General features: G+C 32.2%; 1 protein-coding gene across 2 annotated transcripts in view; it reads right to left on the minus strand.

Moving 5' to 3' along the window:
• The window catches only part of LOC130903888 (heterogeneous nuclear ribonucleoprotein C), a 213,551-nt gene that overhangs the window by 125,457 nt on the left and 60,179 nt on the right, over positions 1-27,915 (minus strand). For both annotated transcript variants that reach the window (XM_057816250.1, XM_057816251.1), the window contains 2 exons: positions 11,957-12,114; positions 2,801-2,908 (listed from right to left, as the gene is read on the minus strand). In XM_057816250.1, the coding sequence (XP_057672233.1) occupies positions 2,801-2,908; positions 11,957-12,114 (266 nt within the window). The remainder of the gene's footprint in view (positions 1-2,800; positions 2,909-11,956; positions 12,115-27,915) is intronic.

Raw genomic sequence — 27,915 nt, forward strand, 5'->3', positions numbered from 1 at the left:
AATTAACTACAAAAACCACAAATTAGATACCTCCTCCTGTTGTAAAGATGGTATAGCTAGAGGTTTATGAATTGTGAATGATGTTGGGGTGTTTTTACCGGAAAAAAATACGACCCGTCACTGAAAAAGCAACGATATTAATAGAGGCATTAACACGAATAGAAAATTTGACATCAATCCGAAACTTATTCAGTGAAAATGTGTTATGGTGCTTGTTTTAGATATGAGTTTATCATTTGTATAAAACGACTCTTAAGGTTCCAGAGGAGCTGCATATCATTAACTACAATCAAATTATTTACAGAGCAATTCTCTCGAAAGGATCCAGAGATACACTCTCGCTCAATACAGAAAGTAGAACTATTTGCAGTTGATAAATTTATCCAGTCAAACATCGTGATATCATAAGGTCTAAACTTAGGAATGTCTAGCCCAGTTAATCTCAACTGAAAACGATTTGTTTAGCAGATTCAGTTTCAGATTCTCCAGAATTCCAGCTCAATTTATATGATGAAGATTTTTGACAGTTAGTTTCATCTCATATTTTTATCTTTGATATTATAGCTTCAGTAACTGTTTTTACAGGACAAAAATTGACGAATCTAAGCCTTGTACAGGATTAGAATCTGTTGCGGAGTAAATAACTTTTTGGTTTTAAAAGGAACACCAAGTTTTTGTGAAGCTGTCTCAGTTAATTTAGCTCTGGATGTTCTGCTTGCATACTCATCACCCAATTAGCGAATTTGCGGTGAAGGTGATAGTTTATATAAAGTCTTGACCAAATCCTGAGCTGCAGTGCTAGTTTTCTTTCTAAAATATTCCACGGATCCGTTGAAGGGTTTATCATCGTATACTTTTATATCTTTCTTCAGGAAACAACGACTTATCTTCTTGGAACCATGATTGTTTTTAAGGATTCTTTATCTTCCTGTCGTATTGATCTAGAACATCTGTATATTATAGCTTCAGTAACTGTTTTTACAGGTCAAAAATTGACGAATATTCTTGATATACTTGAGAATCCAATTATTTTCAGGTAATAATCATTTTCCCGAATCTTATTATTCATAATTATTGAGTAATTTATAATTCAATTCTTGATTAAATACTGTGTAAGTGTACATACAGGAGTTTATTCCCCGAAACTTTGAAGTTATTGAATTGTTACTTCACGTTCCCAATGGGCTGGTGTTATTTCCCTGCAAACTAACAGTATTCCAGCTCTTATAATTCCCTTATTGCAACCCTTGGAGAAATGTGCATTCGAAAGTGGGAAACTATGTGCTACAGCTCATAAACTTTGAGTATAATAATTCGGTTTCGGTTCGTACAATTTTTCAAAGAAGTTTTTTTATTGAAATCACTCTAATTACAATTGATTACCACATAATTAGGGTTAATTAGTTAGATAAAAACTTTAGGAGGGACAAAAATTAAACAAAATAAAAAGGAAAGGAAAATAATAGCAAAAGCAGCTAATATAAACGATAAATCATAAAGAAAAAAAAATTGAAAACGAGGAGTGATCCACCAAAAAAAAAAAAGGATTTACAACGCTAAAAGCCATAATCCAAAGGATTGAAATACTTGATGATGTTGTTACAAGATGGTGGAAGATTGCAGGCAAGAGGATTCAACAGAGCTTCTGTATTAGTTGGGATTTTATCCAAGAAAACGAATGCAACAGAGCTTTTTAAATAATTTGGTGCCTGGATGAATTTATATGAGAAATTTGTAGAGTTTTCTAAAGCTTCAGAGCGGTCACTTATACTTCATTTGTTAAATCGAGTCAAATGACGCACAAATTGAGCTAAATCTATATGTTTTATATAGTTAAGTGATTCAAAGTGGCCCTTATCAGAATCGCGCTCCATTATCAACTATTTATTACTATAAACTCTAACTTCAATAAGTTTATCATCATTATAAATTGTTTGTATTTCATATTTATTTCATTTTTATAGATTGTCAACATTAACACTATTAAGATATTATTTTTAATTATTTATCTTATATTGATATGACTGTAATCAATCGTAAATATATTTATGTACTGATTTAATTTATTTATAATTATTATTACATAATATGAGAATTAGTATTTAAGGAGGTTTGTACACTAATACTGTGTTTGATTATTGAAACCAAATGTAACTTTTTCAACGACAACCGGATTCATGTCAAGACTTAATTAACCGTAGGGTCCAAAAATGTTCACTGTCTCGATAAAAAAGTGAAGTTTTTGATTTTTTTTCGAAATACTACAAATTTTCATAATTTTTAATTTTGATATGATATAATTTTTCTATCGACAGTGTTTCTGATAGTAAAACATCGATATTTGTTTGGATTTTATAACATTTCAATCTACTTACATTAACAAGATGAAACGATAAAATTATAATCAAATTTCGGTCGTATTTTATCAATTTAAAGGGCTGTAAGTTCACTGTAGAGTTATTATCGGTATTAATTATGAAGAAAGCAAACATAGGCAGTTGGGAAAAATAAATATTCGGTACCAGGTACACCTCGACGCCAGGAATTCTGATTTTACAGTGCTAAGTATCTAATTATCCCGGATTATATACATGGTTGACATACATACTGTATAATCATGTTGATTTAATAGGTTACACATAATATGGTGACTAATGTTTGTTCAACATGAAGATAAATTTCTAATATTTCATCGAAATTTATTTCTAATTAAAAATACAAGAAAAATCAGCATGGTATTCGTAATTTTCAACGTTTTCTTTTCTATTTAGATATTATTTTTATAGTTCTTGTAACTTACCTAATATTTGACTAAGTACGGTTCTGCCATCTTCTCCTAAACAGGCACTCCGAGCATCAAAAGGATTTGTGAACTGGACGAAAGCGTATCCTTTGTGCATTGATATACCTGAAAAGAAAACTGGATTTTCAATAAAATTCCATATATAAAATCAACCAAGTTAATATCAAATCTCTTGCTGAATAATCTAACTGAAAAACATAACCTCAATTACTAAATTTTACTCAAATAAATTAGTCAGAGCTGTAGCAATTAACTAACAGAATAGTTTTGATGCCAACCACGTCAGAAATTGTTCTTAAATAAAAAAAAATTAAAACATTTTGCTTTAAATATCTTGCAAACTTTTTATTTGCTGATGGAACAATCTTTGACTTTTTTGGAACCAGTATGATAGATCCACGTTTCAACGTTGGATGGAAACATATTCACGATGTTGTTTTGGTTCCATTGTGAACAAATGCGACATCAATCTTGTATACAACATTCTCATGTCCAAATTTCCAGTTTATACACGATGTATTGCACTTTTTGAAATGCCTACTATGTCTGCTAGGATCTTCACTTAAGTGGACCATCATCCAGTACTACTTTCAACATTTCTGGAGTCATCACCTCATTTGGTTGACCACTGCGATGCGATAGGAAATTTGTGAGATCTACGAAACCAGTTGAATCATGTCACCAAAAAAATCTGGTTGCAAATGTTGATTACTCCGTGGATTGTTATTTAGAAATAAGGATTCAAATGGGGAAGAGCAAGAAGCTTCTCTGTAGCCGCCATCTGAGTTTGTAGTTGAGAAAACGTTTGCTCAAATAATATGAATTTTCAGACCTTTTGTATGGTTTAGAAGCTTGGATCATTTTAAGCATTTTGCGAGTGAAAACCGGCCTTATAGAGCCTACCGTAGAATGTGACTAATATTGATATATTGAGAAGGACGTAGAGATACTTAAAAGGATCCATAGTTTTTTTTGTTTGCCAAATTATAAAAGTCCCTCATATCCTATAGCTCATAATTCATATGACCTATTCAACTTTCGAAAATGAATTGGTACGTAGAAAAAAAATTAGAGTAGAGGTGGGATTTTTGTTCATTTACTTACTTTGAATTATATCAAATCATTTCCCAAATTTTCATTGTTATAAAAACTTCATCGATATTTTTTGTGCTGAATCGTATTTTATATATTCTGAAAATGATACTTAATTGTGAAACTTATTATATCTAATTTAAACGATAAAATGATATTTTATATTTTCAATTATTATAAGTGGTTTTAAGTGAATCCATTTTCCGTTTGGTGCAGCAATTCAATTAACTTTTCATCGTATAAGATGGAAGTTTTTCGTTACGTACAAATATGGACCGAATTATTTGGAAATTCATACCTCAAACTTCGGAAAAGTTATAATTCGACGAAAATCAGCGATTAAAAATTCCACCAATCAAATGACTTTGACTTTAGTACGTAGATTCAATCCCCACAATCAGAAATTTGAAAAAAAAAGTACAAAAAATAAAAATTAACATCCACAAATCCATGTATCAAATATAGTGGATTTTGGTTTAAGAAACTAGACTCAGATTTTGATCGCTTCAAGGTGAATCAATGGTTATTTCCATAATCTCCACATTTGATTTCTTTTCGTTTTATGTATACTATAGTTGAATACTGTGCTAGCTCTTCTATGGATTGAGATCGTTCTAACAGTGTTCAGCAAACTGTAATCGTGGTCTTTGATATACTGGGATGAGCTGAGGTTCAAATATAGACTGCATCATATCTTGTTGATAAAGTTAAGACGTGGTTTATTTTCCAACTAGTACATAAAACTTCTTTCCATCACTTTAGACGTGGATTATACCATTAGCAGTATGCCGATCAATTCGCTTCGACATTTGGTGATGAAGAAACATCTGGGGCCATCGTGTTTTACGAATTCAGTCGTGGTCGATCTTCGCTTCGGGATGAATTTCGTGGGGGTCGTCGGAAATCGGTTTTTGTACCAGAAATCATCGATACCGTTCCATAACCATGGTTGAAACGTCCAGGCAAGGTCCAAAGACTGTCCCATCTACAGGAAAGGTCCAAAGACCGTTCCATCTGCAGGCAAGGTTCAAAGTCCGTTCCATCTGCAGACAAATTTCAGAGACCGTTCCATTTGGAGGCAAGGTCCAAAGACCGTTCCATCTGGGGGCAAGGCCATGAAGTTCGTTTTTTGGGATGATTTTCATTGAATAACTTGAAAAAGAACAAGAGAAAATAATACTCTATCAATCCCTGGAAAGCAATCGATACTTTCCAAAAAATCAATACATTTAAATAATAGTAATATGGAAAAAAATCTAAATAATAAATTTTTAACGTGAAACCGCGATCATTTCCTTGATAAATCTCGAGATAAAATATCTGGAGTTGTTGAAAATCGAACTCTTGGTCCTCGAAATGGCAATCATATTAGAAATGAGGAATGGATGAAATCTCAAGTCAATTTATTGGCTACCCATCCAGAATCTAATCAAGGGAATTGGGTTAGTGATACGAAATTACGCGGCTAGCTCAGAACAAATATGATGGGACATTTGATTCCTTGTATATTAGATAGGAATTGTGTTAAGGAATAGATACAAAACAAATCTTTATTTTTTTTATAAGATTTTAGCAAAAATGTGAAATAGTTTTTCATCTCTCAATATTTCAAACAACGCAATTCGACACTAGTACTGTGTTAATATAAATTACTTTTAATATTCAGAGCTTTACGAACAAATAATAGTCGAAGGGGTTCAGATTAGGGCTATATAATAGGTGTTCAATTTCTTTGAAGCCACATATTGTACTGATTTGTATCATATTGCTACGAACACGTTTGATGTTTATTTGTACATAATTTTTTCATTAGCAGACGGTTTATTTACAGTATTTCTTCTAAGGAAAGTCTATTCATTTATTTCTTTTGTTTTTGTTTGTTCTAGAACTTTGTAGAATGATCCATATAACTTTTGTTTTGGGAATGCCTATCTTCAGGCGCCATTAATTTAATGTTTTCTATGATATAACCATCACAGGACCTTTAGCACGTGGATTATCTTCGTCCTCGTGAACAGCCTCCAATGTTTTTTATTTTCCTGGCTAATACCATCTCCTTTGAAGAACGTGATGTTAACATCGCCAATAGCTCGCGGTTATAGGAGGGATTTGTACTGACTAGTTTCGACGTTCCTACGTCTCATCAGAGTGGTTTAACAACCCTCGTTCGTACGTGAGACCCGATATTTAAATACATGTACCAAATACAATGTTCTTCGATGTTGTCTTCAGTTCGGGCCTCAAACTCGAAATAAAGTTGTTAAACCATTTTGATTACACTTAATAACGTATATATGTTTATATTTTTGTATAAACTAATAAGAAAATTTAAATTAAGTGTGGTTCTGTGGTAATTTTCGATATCGGTGTCTTGGGGTTGCCGAAACTCGTTTGATGTTTATTTGTATATAATTTTTCTAATAGCAGGCGGTTTATTTACAGTATTTCTTTCAAATAAGTCTATTTATTTATTTCTTATACTAAAGATGTGCATCCAGAGTTTAATTCTCGTTTCTTTGTAGGTTATATCGTTATCAATATATGGAGCAGTTTTATTTCTTGTTGTTTTTGTCTAAAAATTCGATTTTATTTTACAACAAGGTTTTTATTTCTTAGTAGCCGAGCTTCGATGTTATTTATCATTTCAATTTCTGGTTTTTACTGTCTTCGAGTATGTGGAAACAATTTTTCTGATATAATTCTCCAGATAATCTCATCAATTGAAGTTTGATACTTTCTGTAAAAACGAGTTTTTTTGTTATATAGTTAATTGCAAAAGTATCCCCTTATCCGTCATTTTAATATTTCATGTTTCGTTTCATATGTTGATACAGCTGACGTTTGTTATATCAAAATTACAATACTCTTGTCCGCCAATTAAAAACTCAGTCTACATACTAAATTATTAATATGCTCTGTATTCGACGTTATGGTCCTGAATACGCCATACAATTTAGACGAGTATCAACATGCATATTTTAGGGTTCGAGAGGGGACAATGGCTCTCAAAAATTCAACGTAAATGTCAGTCGAAAGGGGACCTTCTAAATCAACCAAAGCGTACGAGATTTATAATTAGAAAGGATCTAAAAACGACATATTTTAATTATACATATAATTGTCGTTTGCTAATTACTCAGAATCATTATTGTCTGTCGTTGCTACAAAAAAAAACTGTTACTGCAGAATATTCGTCGTATTCTCACTAAAAAACTCTTGAAAACCGAGAAAATTCAATGTTTTCAACAGAGAAAACGTAAATTCATTTTTGCATCTCCTGTATATATTAATGTAATTGAAAAAACTGTACTTATAACAACCAAATAGATCTAGAAGAATCTAGAAGAATATCAATAAAAGATGCCCAACAAGACTGTTGCTGTAAAACCTCTATGTTTGTCTTATAATACGGACAGAGAAGTATTCTGATCCGGAGTTCCAAGCTGAGGTTGCGATTTGCCAAAAGTGTACTCATACCGTTCAGAGTTTTTCTTGATCTGATTTCGAGGTTTAGGTCGCATTGCTGGTGGCCAGGTTTCTTAGAGATGACATTTGTTCAATGGTGTCAACTTATTGCAACGTTTGAGCGAAGAAATCAAACAGAAACTACAGCATTTCGTTAAGGAGTGTTGTTCCATGCATCAGATCATACATTTTTTATTGCACTAGTCAAATTAAAGTTTAAATCACCACCTTATGCGTCCTATTTACCAGATTTAACCACCACAGATTATTTTCTGTTCACAAATTCGTATATTAGCAAGTTTCTCGTATTCTACTTCGGTTTTTATCGTTTAAAAAAATAGATTAGGAAGGCTCCGTGATGTTGAAAAATGACACAAGGCGAAAATAAGGTTATCATTTTATAATGTCTGTCGCCTATCTAAAGAAATTTAATGCACACTTTAATATGGAAACTCAATTAGGATTGATTTATGGACAGCTATATCGAAATCTTGTACCTTATTATAATTCAGTACAGCGAAGATAGAATTTGAGGAAATGTATCCTGATAGATATCGCGGGGGTTATTCTCGACTATATTAACTTTTCATAAGGTTAAAGATTAAATTTCAGGGAAAATTTCATCGATTTTATACGCTCAACTCAAAGAGAAACTCGTTTCGTTTATTTTGTATGTTATCACATAAATAAACGAATAAATTTATATTATTTAAATAATATTATGACATCGTATTTTCCTGTGAATTGTTATTTAAAACTGGAATTTCTCCCTTTCGCAATTTCTTATATTTCGCTTAATTTTCGTCGGCCATTATGTTTCACGCCCCATTCAACCTAATTAACTCTAAAATCTGATTAAGTTTTCTGCAGTCCAAAGTAATTGTTCAAATTTTTAGTCAGCTTAAAGACAAAGTGTGAAGACTAAATTAGAAATTGTTTGAATAATTTGACGTGTATCTAAAACTGCACAGAACGAATTACTTACTTTTCTAAAAACCTAAAATTTTATTGATTTTTCAAAGGTTTTCGATTATGTTAATCATTAACAATCAAAAAATTGCAGTTGAAGTCGCATGGTCTAAGCCACATATAATAGAATGTGGAGTGCCACAAGGTTCAGTTTTAATCCCTATTCATATATTTTTCAAAGGCTGTCGATTGTGTTAATCATCAACAATCAAAAAATTGCAGCTGAAAACCTCTCGCATGGTCTAAGTCATATCTAATAAATGTGGAGTGCCACAAGGCTCAATTTTAAGCCCATATCTAGTAACCTAATCACCATGAAATCCTGGTGCGATTCTAATTTTTTCTATCTCGACGTTCTAAAACCAAAATTTTATCATATAAAAACATGTTGGACCCACCATTGAAGTCGTTGAATCTGTAAAACTCGTATTGTGACCAATTCCTTGAAATAGGAACTACATATTGTCGCCTTATCTAAAAAATTAATTTTCTTATGCTTTACGCCGAGATCAGTTTCCAAAAAACCGAATTTATCCATCTCCTTAACAGTCTATTAAGGCCTTATAGAGTCGCGTCTCCGATATGCCCTTCCCTTTTGGGGTATGTGTGGTGCGACTCAATTGGAGCGATTCTTCAAACTACAAAAAGGAGCTGTTAGATATTTACTCGGAGGCAGCAAGGACTTCTTTAAAAGGTTAAAAATCTCTGAATCCGTTTAACTAATTTGTAAACACGCTTCTCCAAAGAATTAGTTGAAGGCTCGATAGTTTACAATGCGAAAAAAATGCACAATCATTTGCCATCTGAAATCAAATCAGCAAGTCCGCAATAATTTGAGGGCATATTTACTAAAGAGTGCTTTCTATTTGTGATTCATTATGGTTTTCTTTCGTATATTGAAATTTTATTTTAATTGTATCTTTATTTAGTTATTTTTATGTTTGTTCTTTTAGTTTTTAAGAGCTTTAGTCTACAAACTAGTATCTCTCTCAACCTAAATGTATACGTCTGTTTTGTCGATTATGAAAAGGTATTTGATAAAGTGTAACAAAAACAATTAATAGAAATTTTGGAAAGAGAAATCTGTGGTAGAAATAGATTTTAGATCTTTTTTTGTATTATTTCTGTTCATATTTTTATGACAAATAAATGTCAAAGCTTCGATAAGTACCAGGTGATTTGTTTAAATCATTTTTATAAATTTAACTACAACCAATCTTAGTTATTTATCTCTATAAACATATTGTATATCCCGGATTAGCGAGTTAACATTAGAAAAACCAACAAATTTCTGTTAGTTTTGGAAGCTATAAAAAAAAAACAAAAACATGCTAGTCTCAGCTCGGTCTTAAAATACACCGTACGAACCCTCGATTAATTTCAATGAAAGTCTCTTGGAAAATTTATGGAGTACTGCAATTTTTCAAATAGATCGATTGTTGGTGGGTTTTAATAGTTATAAATAATTTATTGCGTCGTTTTGAAAAACCAGTTTGTAGTTTACCCCTTCTGATTTTTTGTATTACAACGTTGCCATTCTTAAATTGTAAAAACTATTAATTTATATAATGTGAATTCACCCCACATTAATTAACATAAAATAGAATGAAGCTTAAATAGATGTTTTCTCAATTAATTCATGCAGGAAATGAATCGATATCTCGAATGGTTTCAGAAATATGGAATTTTTTACGCAAGCATGTCAAATTTTTTAAAAAAATTCTAGATTTTTTGACATAATGGTTGAAAATATACTTTTAGAACAGAAATATTGAAAAAAATCGGACAATATTGAGAATTTTGGTTGAAAAATTGAAAAATTAATGTTATTTCCAAAGATAACATCCATAGTTTTCCAACAAACCTGATTTCCATGAATTTTCCCCATATAATGATTTATTTTCTGAGCAAACTCTTCGTAAGAAATAATCCATTTGAAATTTTGTTTCATAACTCACTTTGTCCAAGAATTACCGGAAGTACCTGGCCCAACAAAGAAAACACAAAAATTTTGGAAAAAAATTTATTTATTTCCAAAAAAAGGGTTTTAATCGACAAAATCTAACATTTATAGGTTGATTCTTCTTTTTAAAAATTCTTTGATCTCTTTTATTGACGCTAATTTCCTGTTTGTCTGAGAATAACTTTAACATCTACAAACTTAAAAAAAAATGAGAATAAATTGTAATCTATCAAATTTTTGAAAAAAAATTATTTATCTTTGAAAAAAGGGTTATAATCGTCAAAATTCAAAAGAATCTCGATCTTTGACGTTCGGCGATCGAGGTCACAAACTTGGATTATTGATTAGACCAACAAGTTTACAAAAAAACAAACCTACAAGATTTGACGCATGCTGTAATGTAGTAAGCTACTGGACTACAACCAAAACTGATTATTTTATTCTAATCCCATTATAGAAATAGAACCCATTGGAAAGATTCCATCTAATTAGTCGAGTCGCACTAACATTGTAGAAGTGGGAAGTGAGAACCAGGCATGAAAATTAATATAACAAAAACAAAAGTAAACGGCTTAACGAGATTTCCAAACCCAGAACTGAGCAAAAGATATTGATAAATGTAACTATCTTGGCATAAAGACATATGTACACCTTGACCTAAAAGTAAAAACCTATTATGGCACATCAGAATACATCAGAAGACATTAGAAGACATCAGAAGACATCAGAAGACATCAGAAGACATCAGAAGACACCAGAAGACATCAGAAGACATCAGAAGACATCAGAAGACATCAGAAGACATCAGAAGACATCAGAAGACATCAGAAGACATCAGAAGACATCAGAAGACATAAGAAGACATCAGAAGACATCAGAAGACATCAAAAGACATCATAATACATCAGAAGATATCAGAAGATATCAGAAGATATCAGAAGATATCAGAAGATATCAGAAGACATCAGAAGACATCAGAAGACATCAGTTCTCTTGCAAGGAGCAGATACTTGGACATTAAAAGTAGATACCATGAACAGTCAGTAAGATGTAGACAGTTATGAACAGTTACCATTTTTAGATACATCATTAATTGAGAATTGTGATCAGCTAGAATTTGTATTATTTAGGAAAAACACCGCTAGGTGTAGGTACATGCCTAGTGATTATTTACATTGTAGCAAATATAAAACGTCCAGTCTCCATTTACAAACGTCCAGTTTCCATTTCCAAACGCCCAGTCTCAATTTCCAAACGCCAGTCACCATTTCCAAACGTCCAGTCTCCATTTTTAAACGTCCAGTCTCCATTTCCAAACGCCCAGTCTCCATTTACAAATGTCCAGTGTCCATTTACAAACGTCGAGTCTCCATTTCCAAACGTCGAGTCTCCATTTCCAAACGTCGAGACTCCATTTCCAAACGCCAGTCTCCATTTCCAAACGTCGAGTCTCCATTTCCAAACGCCCAGTCTCCATTTCCAAACGTCCAGTCTCCATTTACAAATGTCCGGTCTCCATTTACAAACGTCCAGTCTCCGTTTCCAAACGTCCAGTCTCCAATTCCAAACGTCCTGTCTGGGTTAATTCATTATGATGACGCGAAACCACTAGGTCCAAAATCGAAATGAAAAACATAGAAAAATCGTATCAAATTCCTACTTACCAGCTAGACGCCCATATCGTTGAAACATCCTCTCAACATCAGTTTTTGAACATTGGAAAGTATTTAAATTTCCCACGAATAACCGTGAATTTACCGCTTGTGGGTCTTGCGAATTTGTTTGATTTCCAACTTTGCTTAACTTCATCTTCGTTGACTGTCTATAACAAATAGAAAGTATAATTAACGTACAATTTACCAAGAATGCGCCAACTCCTGAGGAGAATATTTCAGGTAAATGAAAAGGTAGTCCGAGTACCTAATACAACTCGTGACGATTCTTAATCCGTCGAGAAAAGGATGCGCCACCTCCGGACGGGGATATTTCAGGTAAACGAAAAGGTAGAACGAATTTGCGGGAAGCTTAATTTGTAAAATTCCATAATAATGCATACTTTCAATTGATTTAAATTCTACCCCCAATACTACAATCACCCTTTGTCAAATGAAAATAATAAATTCGTTGCTACGTTCTTCATTCTCAAACCAGATAACGTGGTATGGATGTTTGTGAAAAGATACATTTAATGTTTTGAAGCAAATTACTTGTGATTAATAATTTCGAATTAAAAAAAAACCAAAAACCAACCAATGTCAGACTTCTTTGTTGTTGATTAGTAGAAGGGTGTAAAGTAAAGTTTAGGTTCCTTTCATAATTAGAATCCCGAGCTGCATAATCATCCGTCACGAGTTGTCTAATATTCAAGACAACCACGATCACGCGCTGGCACATTGTAACAGAAATTGGAATTTTATGGCAGACATTAAGATCACGAGTTGGATTACGCACCTGGAAATTTGCCTAAATATTCCAATGTTTCTAATAATCAATCTGATATTTATTATTTTGAAAAAAGGAGATATTTAAAAAAAAAACTGCTTATTAAAATAAAAAAAGAATATTTTCGTTTACAAATCGGTCTTTAATTAGTAGAACAGCCATCTGTTGATCTTGATCTTTTCCAGAAGAAGATTTCAGGACAATATAGTCTTGATTTTCCTCACATCACTTTTCATTGAATTTTCTTCACTTATTCAAAGTTTTCTATCCATCTATTCCTTTTTTTAAATACATTATAAACATGTGACCATTTTTTGCCTCAAATTTATCATTTATAGGTTTTCTTCTTTTCTAAAGTTATTTGATCTCTATTATTGACGTTTATTCCCTGTTTTTCCAGTTTTCCAAGAAATCTAGTTTCCATGAATTTTTCTCCCATAATAATTTATTTTCTGAGCAAATTACATATTTCTCGAACTCCTCGTAGGATATAATCCATTTAAAATTTGAAATTTTGTTTCATAAATTGCTTTGTACAAGAATAGTTCCAGAAGTACCTGGCCCAACAAAAAAAAACACAAAAATTTTGGAAGAACATTTATACATCTTTCAAAAAAGGGTTTTAATTGCCAAATTTTAAAAAAGCTCGATTTTTGACAAATGTTACCATTTTTTGCTTCAAATCTATCATTTATAGGTGAATTCTTCTTCTTTTTAAAAGTTTTTTATCTCTATTATTGACGTTAATTCCCTATTTGTCCAGTTTTTCAAAAAATTTTCCTTCTATAATAATTTATTTTCTGAGTAAATTACCTATTTCTCGAACTTCTTGAAGGAAATAATTCATTTGAAATTTTGTTTAAAAACTCGCTTTGTACAAGGATGATTTCCAGAAGTACCTGGCCCAACAAAGAAAATATTAAGATTTTAAAAAAGGGTTTTAATCGCCAAAATTTGAATGTTCGATTTTTGACAAATTTGACGATTTTTTGCCACTAATTTATCATTTATAGGTTAATTCTTCTTCTTTTTTAAGATTCTTTAATCTATTTTATTGACGTTAATTCCCTATTTGTCTAAGAATATCTTTAACATTTACAAATTTGAAAAAAAAATGAAAATAAATTGGAAACACAAAAATTTTGAAAAAAAACTTATTTATGTTTCAAAAAAGGGTTTTAATCGCCAAAATTTTAAAAAAAGCTCGATTTGTGACAAGTGTGACCATTTTTTGACACAAATCTATCATTTATAGGTTAATTCTTCTTCTTTTTTTAAATTATTTGATCTCTTTTATTGATGTTAATTTCCTGTTTGTCTACGAATAATATTAACATCCACAAATTTAAAAAAAATGGGAATAAACTAGAAATATGATAAAAATTAAACCACGGTACCAAAAAAACAACGGTAAAGAATTTAAGAGAGTTGTTGGAAGAATGAGAAGGTGGAGAAAGAAGAAGAGAACTCTCAAAGACGGTAGTTGAGACAGGAACTAGAAATCGAAAATAAATACTGAAGTCGAGGGTCTAAAAAATATTTATAGCTCAAATATATGTATTCATAGTTTTTTCATAATGTATTTTCTTCATTTTAGAACTAGAATCATTATAAAATGACAGGAAAAAATTGATATTTCGACTTATTTCTAAAATATAACTAACAATTAGAATAAATGAATGAATTTAACATTTTTTTCCGTAGTTTTTTCACATTTCACTATTTTTTCATTATACGTGAAGTAAAACGAAAATTTTTTGAATGTTGACCAACGAATAAAATTCTAAATATTATTTTTTCGCATACGTGTCTGTCCCGACATTTATTTTGTTTATTTTCTTCCCAAAACAAACAAAATTTGTAATTCAATACAAACATTGAAAAATCAGATGCTTCGATAATTTCGGAATGTATGCAACACCGAAATTACTATGCAAATCTAAATATTTTATTCAAATCGACTGTACGAGGTCTGACTATTAACTAACGAGACTGGTTACAAAAAAAAGGTTTTATTAAAAAAATTATTCTACATTCGAAAGCCCCTCGCCATACACTTTTCTATACGTTTTTTCCATTGATCCAAGCAGTGCTGGAAGTCTTCTTTGGTGGAGGTCTTTAGGAGCAAGGCAAATCAAAGCAGATCTTTTTCTAATCTCGGCAGTCTCAGCAATCATCCGGGTGGTCATACGACGATCTGCACGCACGATTTATTTGATTTTGGTCACTGTTTCCAGAGTTGAAATAGTCACAAGTCGACCTGGAGCTCTGGTCATCTTCAAACCACTCAAAAACACGCGCAAGAGATAGAGGATTGTCTCCGTAGGCCTCTTGCAACAATTTATTGCAGTCAGTCGAAGTTTTTTTCAATTTAATGAGACAACAAGCAAAAATTAATGAAATATTACAATTTCAATGTCATCTTCAACTCAAAGGAATATTCGATGCATTCATCATGTTTTATTTGTGTGTTTTACCCTGTAAATGCATCAAATTTCAACAATTTCCGATTCTGAATTACAATCACCGTGAAATAAAAGTTTGAAATTCATTTTACCGCGTTCGCATTTTCAATACCAGATTATTATTGGCAATACCGCATATATATTCATTTTGATTATAATCAAATCCCATTCATATGCATATCAAGTAGACAAAACGTGTATGTCCAGATTTTTTTTCATAAATTATTGAAATCCTAATAAACATGAACGATGATGTATGAATATGGCGGTTTAAATAATATCCCAGTAGCTGTATCAACCCCTCAGGATTATCCACCCCTCGGATTCGAGATCTATAACTGTTTCATCACATTTTCTACCAATTTAGCACTTTCTAATAATCTTAAATTACTTCTAACCTCCTTCAAACAACTTTAGGTTAAGAAATTGACAATTGATTACAAATATTATTATAAAAACAAGAAATATTTTAAAAAAACATAAGTTATCAGATGATATTAACGAAGAAGCAAACAATAACATTAAATATGTCGTTAATAAAAATGAAGAAATACAAAATATTATACAAAAAATATATGCTGTAATTGAAGAATATTGATTTTGGTACTAAGACATAATACATATCATCTTTTGTAATTAATTGTCCACAAGAAAGTGGATTAGAAGAAGAGACCAAGGAGCGCAGCCTGCGCCAAGTAAAGAAGATGAAATTAACCTTGTTAATAACTAAAGTTTGCAACGGATAAGGCAATGAAAGACGAAGAAGATTTCTGTCTTGTCTTTTCTTGCTATTTATCCAGTTTAACTTGATAACTTGGACATAATCCTTCGATTTCTCTTTCATTTGCTTTAATACGCTTTGCTGTTTTTATCATTAGTCGTAGGTCATCCAGATATGCTAGACATTGCTGTTAATTTCTTATATAACTTTTTTCTAGTGGAATAATTTATTTTATAGTCTTTATTTTACACTGTGTTTTTTGGATCTTGTTTAATTTACTTTTACATCGCTTCCTATATTTTTTTCTATTGATGGTATCGTAGATCGGTTTGTAATCGATGAATAGCAAATGCAGAATTAGATTTTGTCTATAAGCATTCTATTAAAGTTAGTTTTTTATCTCTTTGCTTTAAATCCTCTTTCGTGTTAATCTAAATTTTCTCTGTGGTGGTATTCGTGTTCAGATATGGAATTACTGCTTAAGGAATAAACTCTAGTATCAAATGATAGGTCTACATAAAAATTATCATTCTAGTTTATTATTCATATATTCAATATGAAAAAAATGTTTTTGTTGTTAAAAAAAGTATCAAAAAGTTAAATAAAACAATAAGGGAAGTTGTAGAGACAGATTTTCAGCATTGAATTCATGAACGGAATAAAAAACGTAATAGTCCGGTCAATTTAGACATTTAGAACTACAAAATTCAGATTAAGCTGAAAATCAGTGAAATTGTTTAAAATACAATTAAATTTGAATATTTCCCATCATTTCTGTGCATGGAAAACATTTTATTCAAGGTAAAATGTCGAAAAAATGAGCTTTTCGGAATATTCAGCAAAACGGTGAGTTTTTTTATAAAAATACCTCAGACAAAAATTATAGACCATAAAATTATTTACAAAAAACGTATTGGTACTTTTTTTCCTACAAGCCACTATTTCTGAGATATAATGATTCAAAGTTGTAAAAATTGTCGTATTTAATCATATCGCCATTTTCAGCAGTAAAATTTTCTTACAATATTGAAATAAACCGAGATTTGTTGTGAGTATTTGTAAGAAATTTCTGTTGACTGATGAGAACTGTCATAATTTTATCAAATAAATTATCAATTGACGAAGATGTTATTATAGCCATTAAATACGACAGTAAATATGAAACATTATAAATTTCACAACTTTTTGAATCGTTATATCTCAGAAACGGTGACTCGTAGAAAAAAAAGTATTGATACGTTTTTTATAAATAATTTTATGATCTACAATTTTTGTCTGAGGTATTTTCATGATAAAACTTTCCATTTTGCGGATATCGCCAAAAACTAATTTTTTCACATTTGACCTTTAATAAAATTTTTTTGGTCCAATTTGACCGGACTAATAAAGAAATATGAGTATATATTCTCGAATAAATGTAGCTAGTTCCATATAGTGAAGAACTTCATGTAGATTATATGAAAAGAACGTTAATTCTTTATTTTTTGACGTATTAAAAACGCGGAACATCTGTTGAGAGAGCTGCAGCTTCATTCTATTACCAATATGCACAACGGGCATAATTATATTTTTAATTACATTTCGCTTCATCCACATACTTAGCGAGTCATCTCATTATTAAAAACAAAACGAACGAGCATCATCGCACATTCTCAATAATATTTTCTAGGGATATGATCTCGTTGTATTATACCGAGTACGGTGTATCAATGTTGAAAAAATCCACCCTATTGTTCGAAATGAAACATGTCGGATGTACATGATACGAATGCTGACGAGTTTCTAAATTAGTAACCTATTTATGTTCATTGTAGTTTGATTCGTTCGAAATTCGACGTTGAATGCTCAATTTTTATCAGGGGTGTTTCAAAATATGGAAAAAACCGTTTTTTTTTCGATTCAAACCCTGGTTATTTGCAAGCAGAAATTTCCGATACTGTTTACTAGTATAACTATAACAAATGGTTTAAAAAAACTAGTGTAATTATTGCAAAATTGTATATTAAGACAATAAACAACAAAGCAAAATGTTTGTTTTACCTTTAAACAACGTCATACATTCAGTAAAAACTTTTGCAACATTATTTGGTCATTTTTCATCAGTTCAATCGCCAGATTACTAAGGTTTTGATTTTCGACATTTCGACAATGAAATAATCACCTACAATCTTTTATATAAACCAAATAGACGTCCTAGATAAAACACTTACTTGGATCAATCACCTCGACAAGGTAATTGGTTATATGGTAAGCTTGTTTGGTATTCTGGATAAACCAAATCATCAAACCCATGATCACCAATGCAACGCTTGTTTGGTGGTTGAAAACTGTACAAACAGCTTAGAAATAACTTGGTCTTGATATTGTCAATCTACTGAACCTCCAACCTCTTCAACTCATAATGAAGACTTTTACAGGCTAATCCAGACAGTAAAACTAAAGCCAGGAAATCTTATAAGTCTCCTAAAGAATCTAGAGCTAAAGAGCTAGAAAGTTATGACAAACCATTGGACCAAATGCATAATATATTGGACAAGATCAATGAAAATCTTCTGTAAGCTATCTGGTACCCAGACGGTTGGATGGAGCTGTATTAGGCATTGCTAGATCAAAAAGAAAGCTCTTCATATATCTGGGAATATAAATCACCATTTTCCAGGTAAAGTTGCTAGTAATAATCAAACGTACTTAGGAGTAATTGAATAAAAACTTTTCTATAAAGTACATATACCAAACAACCTTGAAGGTCCTGAAAATTATCCTGAAAACTAGTATGAGAGGTTGAACAAACTCTAGAAGGATAAGTCAATTAGTTCCTAGGGTATATCATGAAATGAGAGAAAAACCTTGCCAAAAAAGGACGACGACTCCATATTTGGACCAGAACTTACTATGGCCTCACGAGACGTTATATCAATAAGTAATTAAGCGAATGGTGGAAAAATCAGATGGAACCTTATTGAAGAAATACTCCAGGACTAAGACAATCCAAAAGATTCATAATCACACCTTCATATCAGCTAGAACTTCTCGTGATGATCAGAAACGATATGAAACTGGTGGTCAGTCTACGTGGAATACCACCTTAAGAAGATGGGCATGGTAGAAGACGAAAATTACAGATATTATGAACAAGCCGTGGATAAAAAAAATTTAAATAAGGCCGTATTAGTTTGACTGACGTATTCGTCACCAGATCTGACTCCCAGTGACTTATTCTCGTTTTTTAATCTGCAGAAGAGAGATTTTCATTAGACTTGAACGTAATCGTTTAAATAAATTTTGAGTAGAAAGACATCAAATATAATTTCGAAGAGTTATATCACTAAGTGTAGAGATTAAAAATAAAAATGATAATAAAAAAATAATCTGTCTCTTTATTGGGCTGGAAACTTTTCAGATAACCTTTGTACAATACATAGCTCTGGAAAATTTATTAGAATTCATGGTATTTATTCCTAGCGCTTTCACCTTCATCGCGGTAAGTGTAAAAACATTTTTTTTTATTATTACTCTTTTATTTTATTACTCTACATTTTCAAAGGATAATCCTACTGTACTTTTTTGATAATTCAGTGAGTGGTATCATATTTATAACATATTTGATCAATATCTTACGATTTTATAATTGGCGCAGTCAATAGGATATAGAATTCGTTACTTTTTGTTGTGATAAAGAATATTAAGTCGTACGCCCATGTCTTCAAACTTGGCTGAATCATTGTTTCTAATGCTACGAGCAGCAGAAATGTACTAATATTCGGTGTTTGGATTAGGCGTCTGGATGTAATGAATTGCACTGAATTATGGTATGCAGTGATTGTGACGGCTTAATTGATTGTGACCAAGTAGATTGTATGCAATGATATAGACTTACGACAACACATTCGTAACCTATTGATTAGCTAGTCGCTATAGGGTTAAATCGAAATGTCGACAAATGGAAATTGTTTATCGAAAGTGGTTTTGGGCATTCGATATAATTTGTAACGTTTATCTCGCGGTTACCATTTAGGAATTGTTTCTACACGACCATCTGACTGTTATCACGAAATTCAATCGAACGGAACCGATGTGATATAAATGATCTTTTGAATCTGCCTCATCTTGATCTAAATCATTAATTTTGATATTCCTTTTTGAAAGCTTTTGTTATAATTCCAAATAATGTATCTTAATCTGAACATATACCAAACAATGAGACGTATTACAAGATGGATGACAGTTCACGTAAAAAACGAAGCTGATGGAAACGAATATGGACAAGATTTCCCATTGGGATCGATACAAACGAAATTGGAAGTATTCAGGAGTAATTTTGGATATGAAAATTTATTTCTAGTGACACATACATAACTCCAAAAGTGATCGAGAGCTCTTTGAGCCGAATATTAACGAACCAGAGTCGAAGAAACGAAAGCTGCTGATAGCAACGACTCACCAAATTCTTCTATATGCATCAAACGTCTAATAAAACACCCCAAGAATAAATGAAAACAAGGTGCACTGGGAAATGCCAGCTCCTACCGAACTGTTTCTGCTCAGGTTGTCCTAGTGGTGGTGATCATCCCGTGGACCTTCTGGCTTTCGAGACTAAGAAGATATACAGAAGCAGCTCAGATATAAGACAACAGAATACGAAAACCATTGAAAGTACTAGAACCTCTATATTATTTAGCTTCTAAAGGGACTTGGATATTTCCGATGGTGTCTCCACAAGACACGACTCAGATGATACCAAACACACGTTCTTCATGTTTAACCACTGGAAGGGTTTGAGAAAGGAAGTAGGCAGTTTAAGCCCTGATGATATCATCCAGGTGATGAAAGATTTCTTAGGCAAAAAAATAACCATAGTTAATTCTTCGAGTAGGAAATTACTAAGAACCAAGATGGTAGATACTAGATTTTAAAACTGAAAAACGAACTCAATAGATTTGTTGTTTTAGGGTATAAATTCAATGAGGACGCTAATAGGATAATTGTCAAGGGAGGCTATGTTATTGAAGATCTTATGAGTAGCCCAAAAAGGATGAGAGAATTTTTTATTATAAGATTATTAAGTTTTTAAATAATATAAAGAAAACATCTACAAATAGCTCTGTTCAAGAAGAAACTGATTTTGTAATTTTATTCAAAAACTAAAGCCCGCGCATTTAAAATTGAAACAAATTGCGGTGAACTAAATAAATGGAAATCCAGGAATCGAAACATCGAAATGAAAACCTCTTAAAAGACATCAGAATTCAGAACGAGTAGGATTTGTAGTTTGTTGTCGAGTACAGTTTCTTTTGTTTCGATAAGTTGGCAAATCTGAAACGATCTGTTTGAATTTTAGTTATTCACATTTAGTAGTACGTAAATTTCTTTTGGAAAATTCATATTTCGATGTAGAAAGTTATATTATTTAGAATATATTTGGAAACCATGAATAGCGAACTAACAGTTAACTTAACGGGACTTTTCTTTTTTTATATATACTGACGATTTTATTTTTTAGAACCGAAACAATCAATATAACACACAATTTATTATTGGATTATGAATTAATTTCGTTCCTAGTTTATTAAATATTTTTTTTAATCCCTTATAAGTTGTTTATTATCGTCAATTTTCCGCAAGTGTACTTCAAAAACCATTCCCGTTATTACTTTTAATTATATGAAATTTTGGAATCTATTTAACACGTGTCAATTTTTGATAAAAAGTACAGCAATCACTTTGTTTTATATCAATTTTTTATTTGCACATACTCAAACGGTTTATTCTTTTTGTGAATTGTGATAATTTCTCTACATCTTGGTATACTTATTTTTGTTTGTGAAGAGCTATTTGAAGAAAAATCCAGAACATTCTAAAGATCAAATTACGTAAACAACTGTCAGCATTTTATTAGTGTAAATATGAATAATGAATCTATTCATTCAATGAAACTTGTTAATTCGATCGTGAAATTAATTAAGTTCATTCGTTTGTAAAATAGTAAATTGTGTTTTTTGTAACAATAAAGTTTCTTTTCAAAAAAGATTTTCAAAAGTAAAATTTTTAACTTTCTTTATTACTTTTAACTATATAAAATTTTGGAATCTATTTAACAAGTGTCAATTTTTGATAAAAAGCACAGCAACGTCTTTATTTTATGTCAACTTTTATGTTTGTTGGGGGATGGCTTCATTTGCCTGGGATCTTATCTGCTAGGTTTAGCGTATCCAGGTGTTTGTTAGACGACGGATCTTCGTTTTTTTTTGTTTTGAATCGTGTACTTCAAAAAAGATCTGATCAAATTAAACAAGTCAAAGATCAATTTTTTCACGTATTGGTACAGCAGGCTGAAGATCAATGAATATGGAAGGACATTCATGATTTAGGAAAAGAGATGTTTGTTGGGGGATGGCTTTAATTGCCTGGGATCTTCGTCTTCTATTTTAAAATCTGCACGACTCATTATCTGCTATGTTCAGAGTCTCCAGGTGTTTGTTAGACGACGGATCTTCGTTTTTTTTTTGTTTTTGGTTTTGAATCGTGTACTTCAAAAAAGATTTGCTCAAATTAGACAAGTCAAAGATAAATTTTTTCACGTATTGGTACAGCAGGCTGAAGATCAATGAATATGGAAGGACATTCATGATTTAGGAAAAGAGATGTTTGTTGGGGGATGGCTTCAATTGCCTGGGATCTTCGTCTTCTATTTTAAAATCTGCACGACTCATTATCTGCTATGTTCAGAGTCTCCAGGTGTTTGTTAGACGACGGATCTTCGTTTTTTTTTTGTTTTTGGTTTTGAATCTTGTACTTCAAAAAAGATCTGATCAAATTAAACAAGTCAAAGATCAATTTTTTCACGTATTGGTACAGTAGGCTGAAGATCAATGAATATGGAAGGACATTCATGATTTAGGAAAAGAGATGTTTGTTGGGGGATGGCTTCATTTGCCTGGGATCTTATCTGCTAGGTTTAGCGTCTCCAGGTGTTTGTTAGACGACGGATCTTCGTTTTTTTTGTTTTTGAATCGTGTACTTCAAAAAAGATTTGATCAAATTAAACAAGTCAAAGATCAATTTATTCACGTATTGGTACAGCAGGCTGAAGATCAATGAATATGGAAGGAAATTCATGATTTAGGAAAAGAGATGTTTGTTGGGGAATGGCTTCAATTGCCTGGGATCTTCGTCTTCTATTTTAACATCTGCACGACTCATTATCTGCTAGGTTCAGAGTCTCCAGGTGTTTGTTGGACGACGGATCTTCGTTTTTTTTTTGTTTTTGTTTTTGAATCGTGTACTTCAAAAAAGATTTGCTCAAATTAGACAAGTCAAAGATAAATTTTTTCACGTATTGGTACAGCAGGGTGAAGATCAATGAATATGGAAGGACATTCATGATTTAGGAAAAGAGATGTTTGTTGGGGGATGGCTTCATTTGCCTGGGATCTTATCTGCTAGGTTTAGCGTCTCCAGGTGTTTGTTAGACGACGGATCTTCGTTTTTTTTTGTTTTTGAATCGTGTACTTCAAAAAAGATTTGATCAAATTAAACAAGTCAAAGATCAATTTTTTCACGTATTGGTACAGCAGGCTGAAGATCAATGAATATGGAAGGACATTCATGATTTAGGAAAAGAGATGTTTGTTGGGGGATGGCTTCAATTGCCTGGGATCTTCGTCTTCTATTTTAACATCTGCACGACTCATTATCTGCTAGATTTATCGTCTTCAAGTGTTTGTTAGACGACGGATCTTCGTTTTTTTTTTGTTTTTGGTTTTGAATCGTGTACTTCAAAAAAGATCTGATCAAATTAAACAAGTCAAAGATCAATTTAATCACGTATTGGTACAGCAGGCTGAAGATCAATGAATATGGAAGGAAATTCATGATTTAGGAAAAGAGATGTTTGTTGGGGAATGGCTTCAATTGCCTGGGATCTTCGTCTTTTATTTTAACATCTGCACGACTCATTATCTGCTAGGTTCAGAGTCTCCAGGTGTTTGTTGGACGACGGATCTTCGTTTTTTTTTTGTTTTTGTTTTTGAATCGTGTACTTCAAAAAAGATTTGCTCAGATTAGACAAGTCAAAAGTAAATTTTTTCACGTATTGGTACAGCAGGGTGAAGATCAATGAATATGGAAGGACATTCATGATTTAGGAAAAGAGATGTTTGTTGGGGGATGGCTTCAATTGCCTGGGATCTTTGTCTTCTATTTTAACATTTGCACGACTCATTATCTGCTAGGTTCAGAGTCTCCAGGTGTTTGTTAGACGACGGATCTCCGTTTTTGGTTTTGAATCGTGTACTTCAAAAAAGATCTGATCAAATTAAACAAGTCAAAGATCAATTTTTTCACGTATTGGTACATCAGGCTGAAGATCAATGAATATGGAAGGACATTTATGATTTAGGGAACGAGATGTTTGTTGGAGGATGGCTTCAATTGCCTGGGATCTTCGTCTTCTATTTTAACATTTGCACGACTCATTATCTGCTAGGTTCAGAGTCTCCAGGTGTTTGTTAGACAACGGATCTTCGTTTTTTTTTTTTTTGTTTTTGAATCGTGTATTTTAAAAAAGATCTGATCAAATTAAACAAGTCAAAGATCAATTTTTTCACGTATTGGTACAGCAGGCTGAAGATCAATGAATATGGAAGGACATTCATAATTTAGGAAAAGAGATGTTTGTTGGGGGATGGCTTCAATTGCCTGGGATCTTCGTCTTCTATTTTAACATCTGCACTACTCATTATCTGCTATGTTCAGAGTCTCCAGGTGTTTGTTAGACGACGGATCTTCGTTTTTTTTTGTTTTTGGTTTTGAATCGTGTACTTCAAAAAAGATCTGATCAAATTAAACAAGTCAAAGATCAATTTATTCACGTATTGGTACAGCAGGCTGAAGATCTATGAATATGGAAGGACATTTATGATTTAGGGAACGAGATGTTTGTTGGGGGATGACTTCAATTGCCTGGGATCTTCGTCTTCTATTTTAAAATCTGCACGACTCATTATCTGCTATGTTCAGAGTCTCCAGGTGTTTGTTAGACGACGGATCTTCGTTTTTTTTTGTTTTTGGTTTTGAATCGTGTATTTCAAAAAAGATTTGATCAAATTAGACAAGTCAAAGATAAATTTTTTCACGTATTGGTACAGCAGGCTGAAGATCAATGAATATGGAAGGACATTCATGATTTAGGAAAAGAGATGTTTGTTGGGGGATGGCTTCAATTGCCTGGGATCTTTGTCTTCTATTTTAACATTTGCACGACTCATTATCTGCTAGGTTCAGAGTCTCCAGGTGTTTGTTAGACGACGGATCTTCGTTTTTTTTTTGTTTTTGGTTTTGAATCGTGTACTTCAAAAAAGATTTGCTCAAATTAGACAAGTCAAAGATAAATTTTTTCACGTATTGGTACAGCAGGCTGAAGATCAATGAATATGGAAGGACATTCATGATTTAGGAAAAGAGATGTTTGTTGGGGGATGGCTTCAATTGCCTGGGATCTTCGTCTTCTATTTTAAAATCTGCACGACTCATTATCTGCTATGTTCAGAGTCTCCAGGTGTTTGTTAGACGACGGATCTTCGTTTTTTTTTGTTTTTGGTTTTGAATCGTGTATTTCAAAAAAGATTTGATCAAATTAGACAAGTCAAAGATAAATTTTTTCACGTATTGGTACAGCAGGCTGAAGATCAATGAATATGGAAGGACATTCATGATTTAGGAAAAGAGATGTTTGTTGGGGGATGGCTTCAATTGCCTGGGATCTTTGTCTTCTATTTTAACATTTGCACGACTCATTATCTGCTAGGTTCAGAGTCTCCAGGTGTTTGTTAGACGACGGATCTTCGTTTATTTTTGTTTTTGTTTTTGAATCGCGTACTTCAAACAAGATCTGATCAAATTAAACAAGTCAAAGATCAATTTTTTCACGTATTGGTACAGCAGGCTGAAGATCAATGAATATGGAATGACATTCATGATTTAGGAAATGAGATGTTTGTTGGGGGATGGCTTCAATTGCCTGGGATCTTCGTCTTCTATTTTAACATCTGCACGACTCATTATCTGCTATGTTCAGAGTCTCCAGGTGTTTGTTAGACGACGGATCTTCGTTTTTTTTTGTTTTTGGTTTTGAATCGTGTACTTCAAAAAAGATCTGATCAAATTAAACAAGTCAAAGATCAATTTATTCACGTATTGGTACAGCAGGCTGAAGATCAATGAATATGGAAGGACATTTATGATTTAGGGAACGAGATGTTTGTTGGAGGATGGTTTCAATTGCCTGGGATCTTCGTCTTTTATTTTAACATCTGCACGACTCATTATCTGCTAGATTTATCGTCTTCAAGTGTTTGTTAGACGACGGATCTTCGTTTTTTTTTGTTTTTGGTTTTGAATCGTGTACTTCAAAAAAGATCTGATCAAATTAAACAAGTCAAAGATCAATTTTTTCACGTATTGGTACATCAGGCTGAAGATCAATGAATATGGAAGGACATTCATGATTTAGGAAATGAGATGTTTGTTGGGGGATGGCTTCAATTGCCTGGGATCTTCGTCTTCTATTTTAACATCTGCACGACTCATTATCTGCTATGTTCAGAGTCTCCAGGTGTTAGTTAAGACGACGGATCTTCATTATTATTTTTGTTTTGTTTTTCTACCCGTAATATTATAAAAAAAGTAACAAATATTCTAGTATACATCTTAAATATTCCAAATCGACATATTGAATATGACAAATTAGCTAAACACATGAGACATAGGGGCAGTAATTGATATCATTGGGGTATTACATAGAATACTGCATTGCTGGAATGGATAGGAATCAATTAACATTATACTAATCAGTGTGATATTGTCGTGTTGAATTTTGGATGGGGTTGTTGCGCATACAAACTAGTTTAGGTCATAAATCAAACGCAGTGTGTCAGTTGAATTCGACAATTTGGCACGTGGTTAATTATTTTGACATTTAGAAGGCTTTATTTGAATATTATAATGAATGAAAGCATTTAATTTTGATGTTTTTTGTTTAACATAAAAAAAACGTTATATCATAACTAAAAAAAAGTTAAAATTGTTTAGCTTTAGAGCGCAGTTTATATAAGTAATATCCCACCTCGTGTTCGAACTTTAACCATTGAAAGTTTCCAGCTAGTAAGCGATTTATTCTGTTCACTAAATCGGATAAAAGTGTAAAAAGTGCAAAGAAAGATCAGCCCTAAATACCATCACCGTATGACGCGCTAACAGCTTATAAGATCGTTTCATCGGAGGTTAAGCGTACCAATTTTCTCATTCAATTGACTGGCAACATCGACTACAATTTTGGTTTTGACGATAAAACTCCCATTAAAGCTTCTCCTTCCATCTTGCCGTGCCTACTCGTCCGCGAGACTAAATCTAATTTGTTACTGTATCGTGATTCGCATAGTTGATAATATTTTTTCAAATATCGTGGCCAAACTGAGATAACTTCAAATTGAATAATTGATTTTCTATGGATCGATATTGGAAAAGAAATAATAAGAAAACTACTTATTTTTGCATCTTTCATAATTGTTTTTACACATTTAGTATATTTAATGATAACATTTTTGAGTCTAAATTTGTTCATCAAGATGATGCTTTCCAGATATCAATTATCCTCATAAATTATCAGTTAAGACCCTCAGGTTTCCATTACCTGCTTGGTTGGAATTCCTGGAATAATCTTTTTGATTTAAATAGTTCGGTAAAATGGGTCATTTACATACATACGAGGATGATTCGAGAAGTAACAAAGAAAATACAAAAATTTCGGAGAAAAATATATTTATTTTTCTAATCCTAGCTACATAGACTTTTCCCTGTGATTTTCGAAACCTTTTTTATAATAAACATCATCAAGATCCTCAAAATTGTCATTGACTATCGATAATTTGATCACCGAGAGATTTTCTCAAGTCTGGGAATAGGAAATAATCCAAGGGGGCTGAATCTAGTGAATAGA

Source organism: Diorhabda carinulata, chromosome 2 (genome assembly GCF_026250575.1).
Source record: "Diorhabda carinulata isolate Delta chromosome 2, icDioCari1.1, whole genome shotgun sequence".
NCBI classification, from domain to species: Eukaryota; Metazoa; Arthropoda; class Insecta; order Coleoptera; family Chrysomelidae; genus Diorhabda; species Diorhabda carinulata.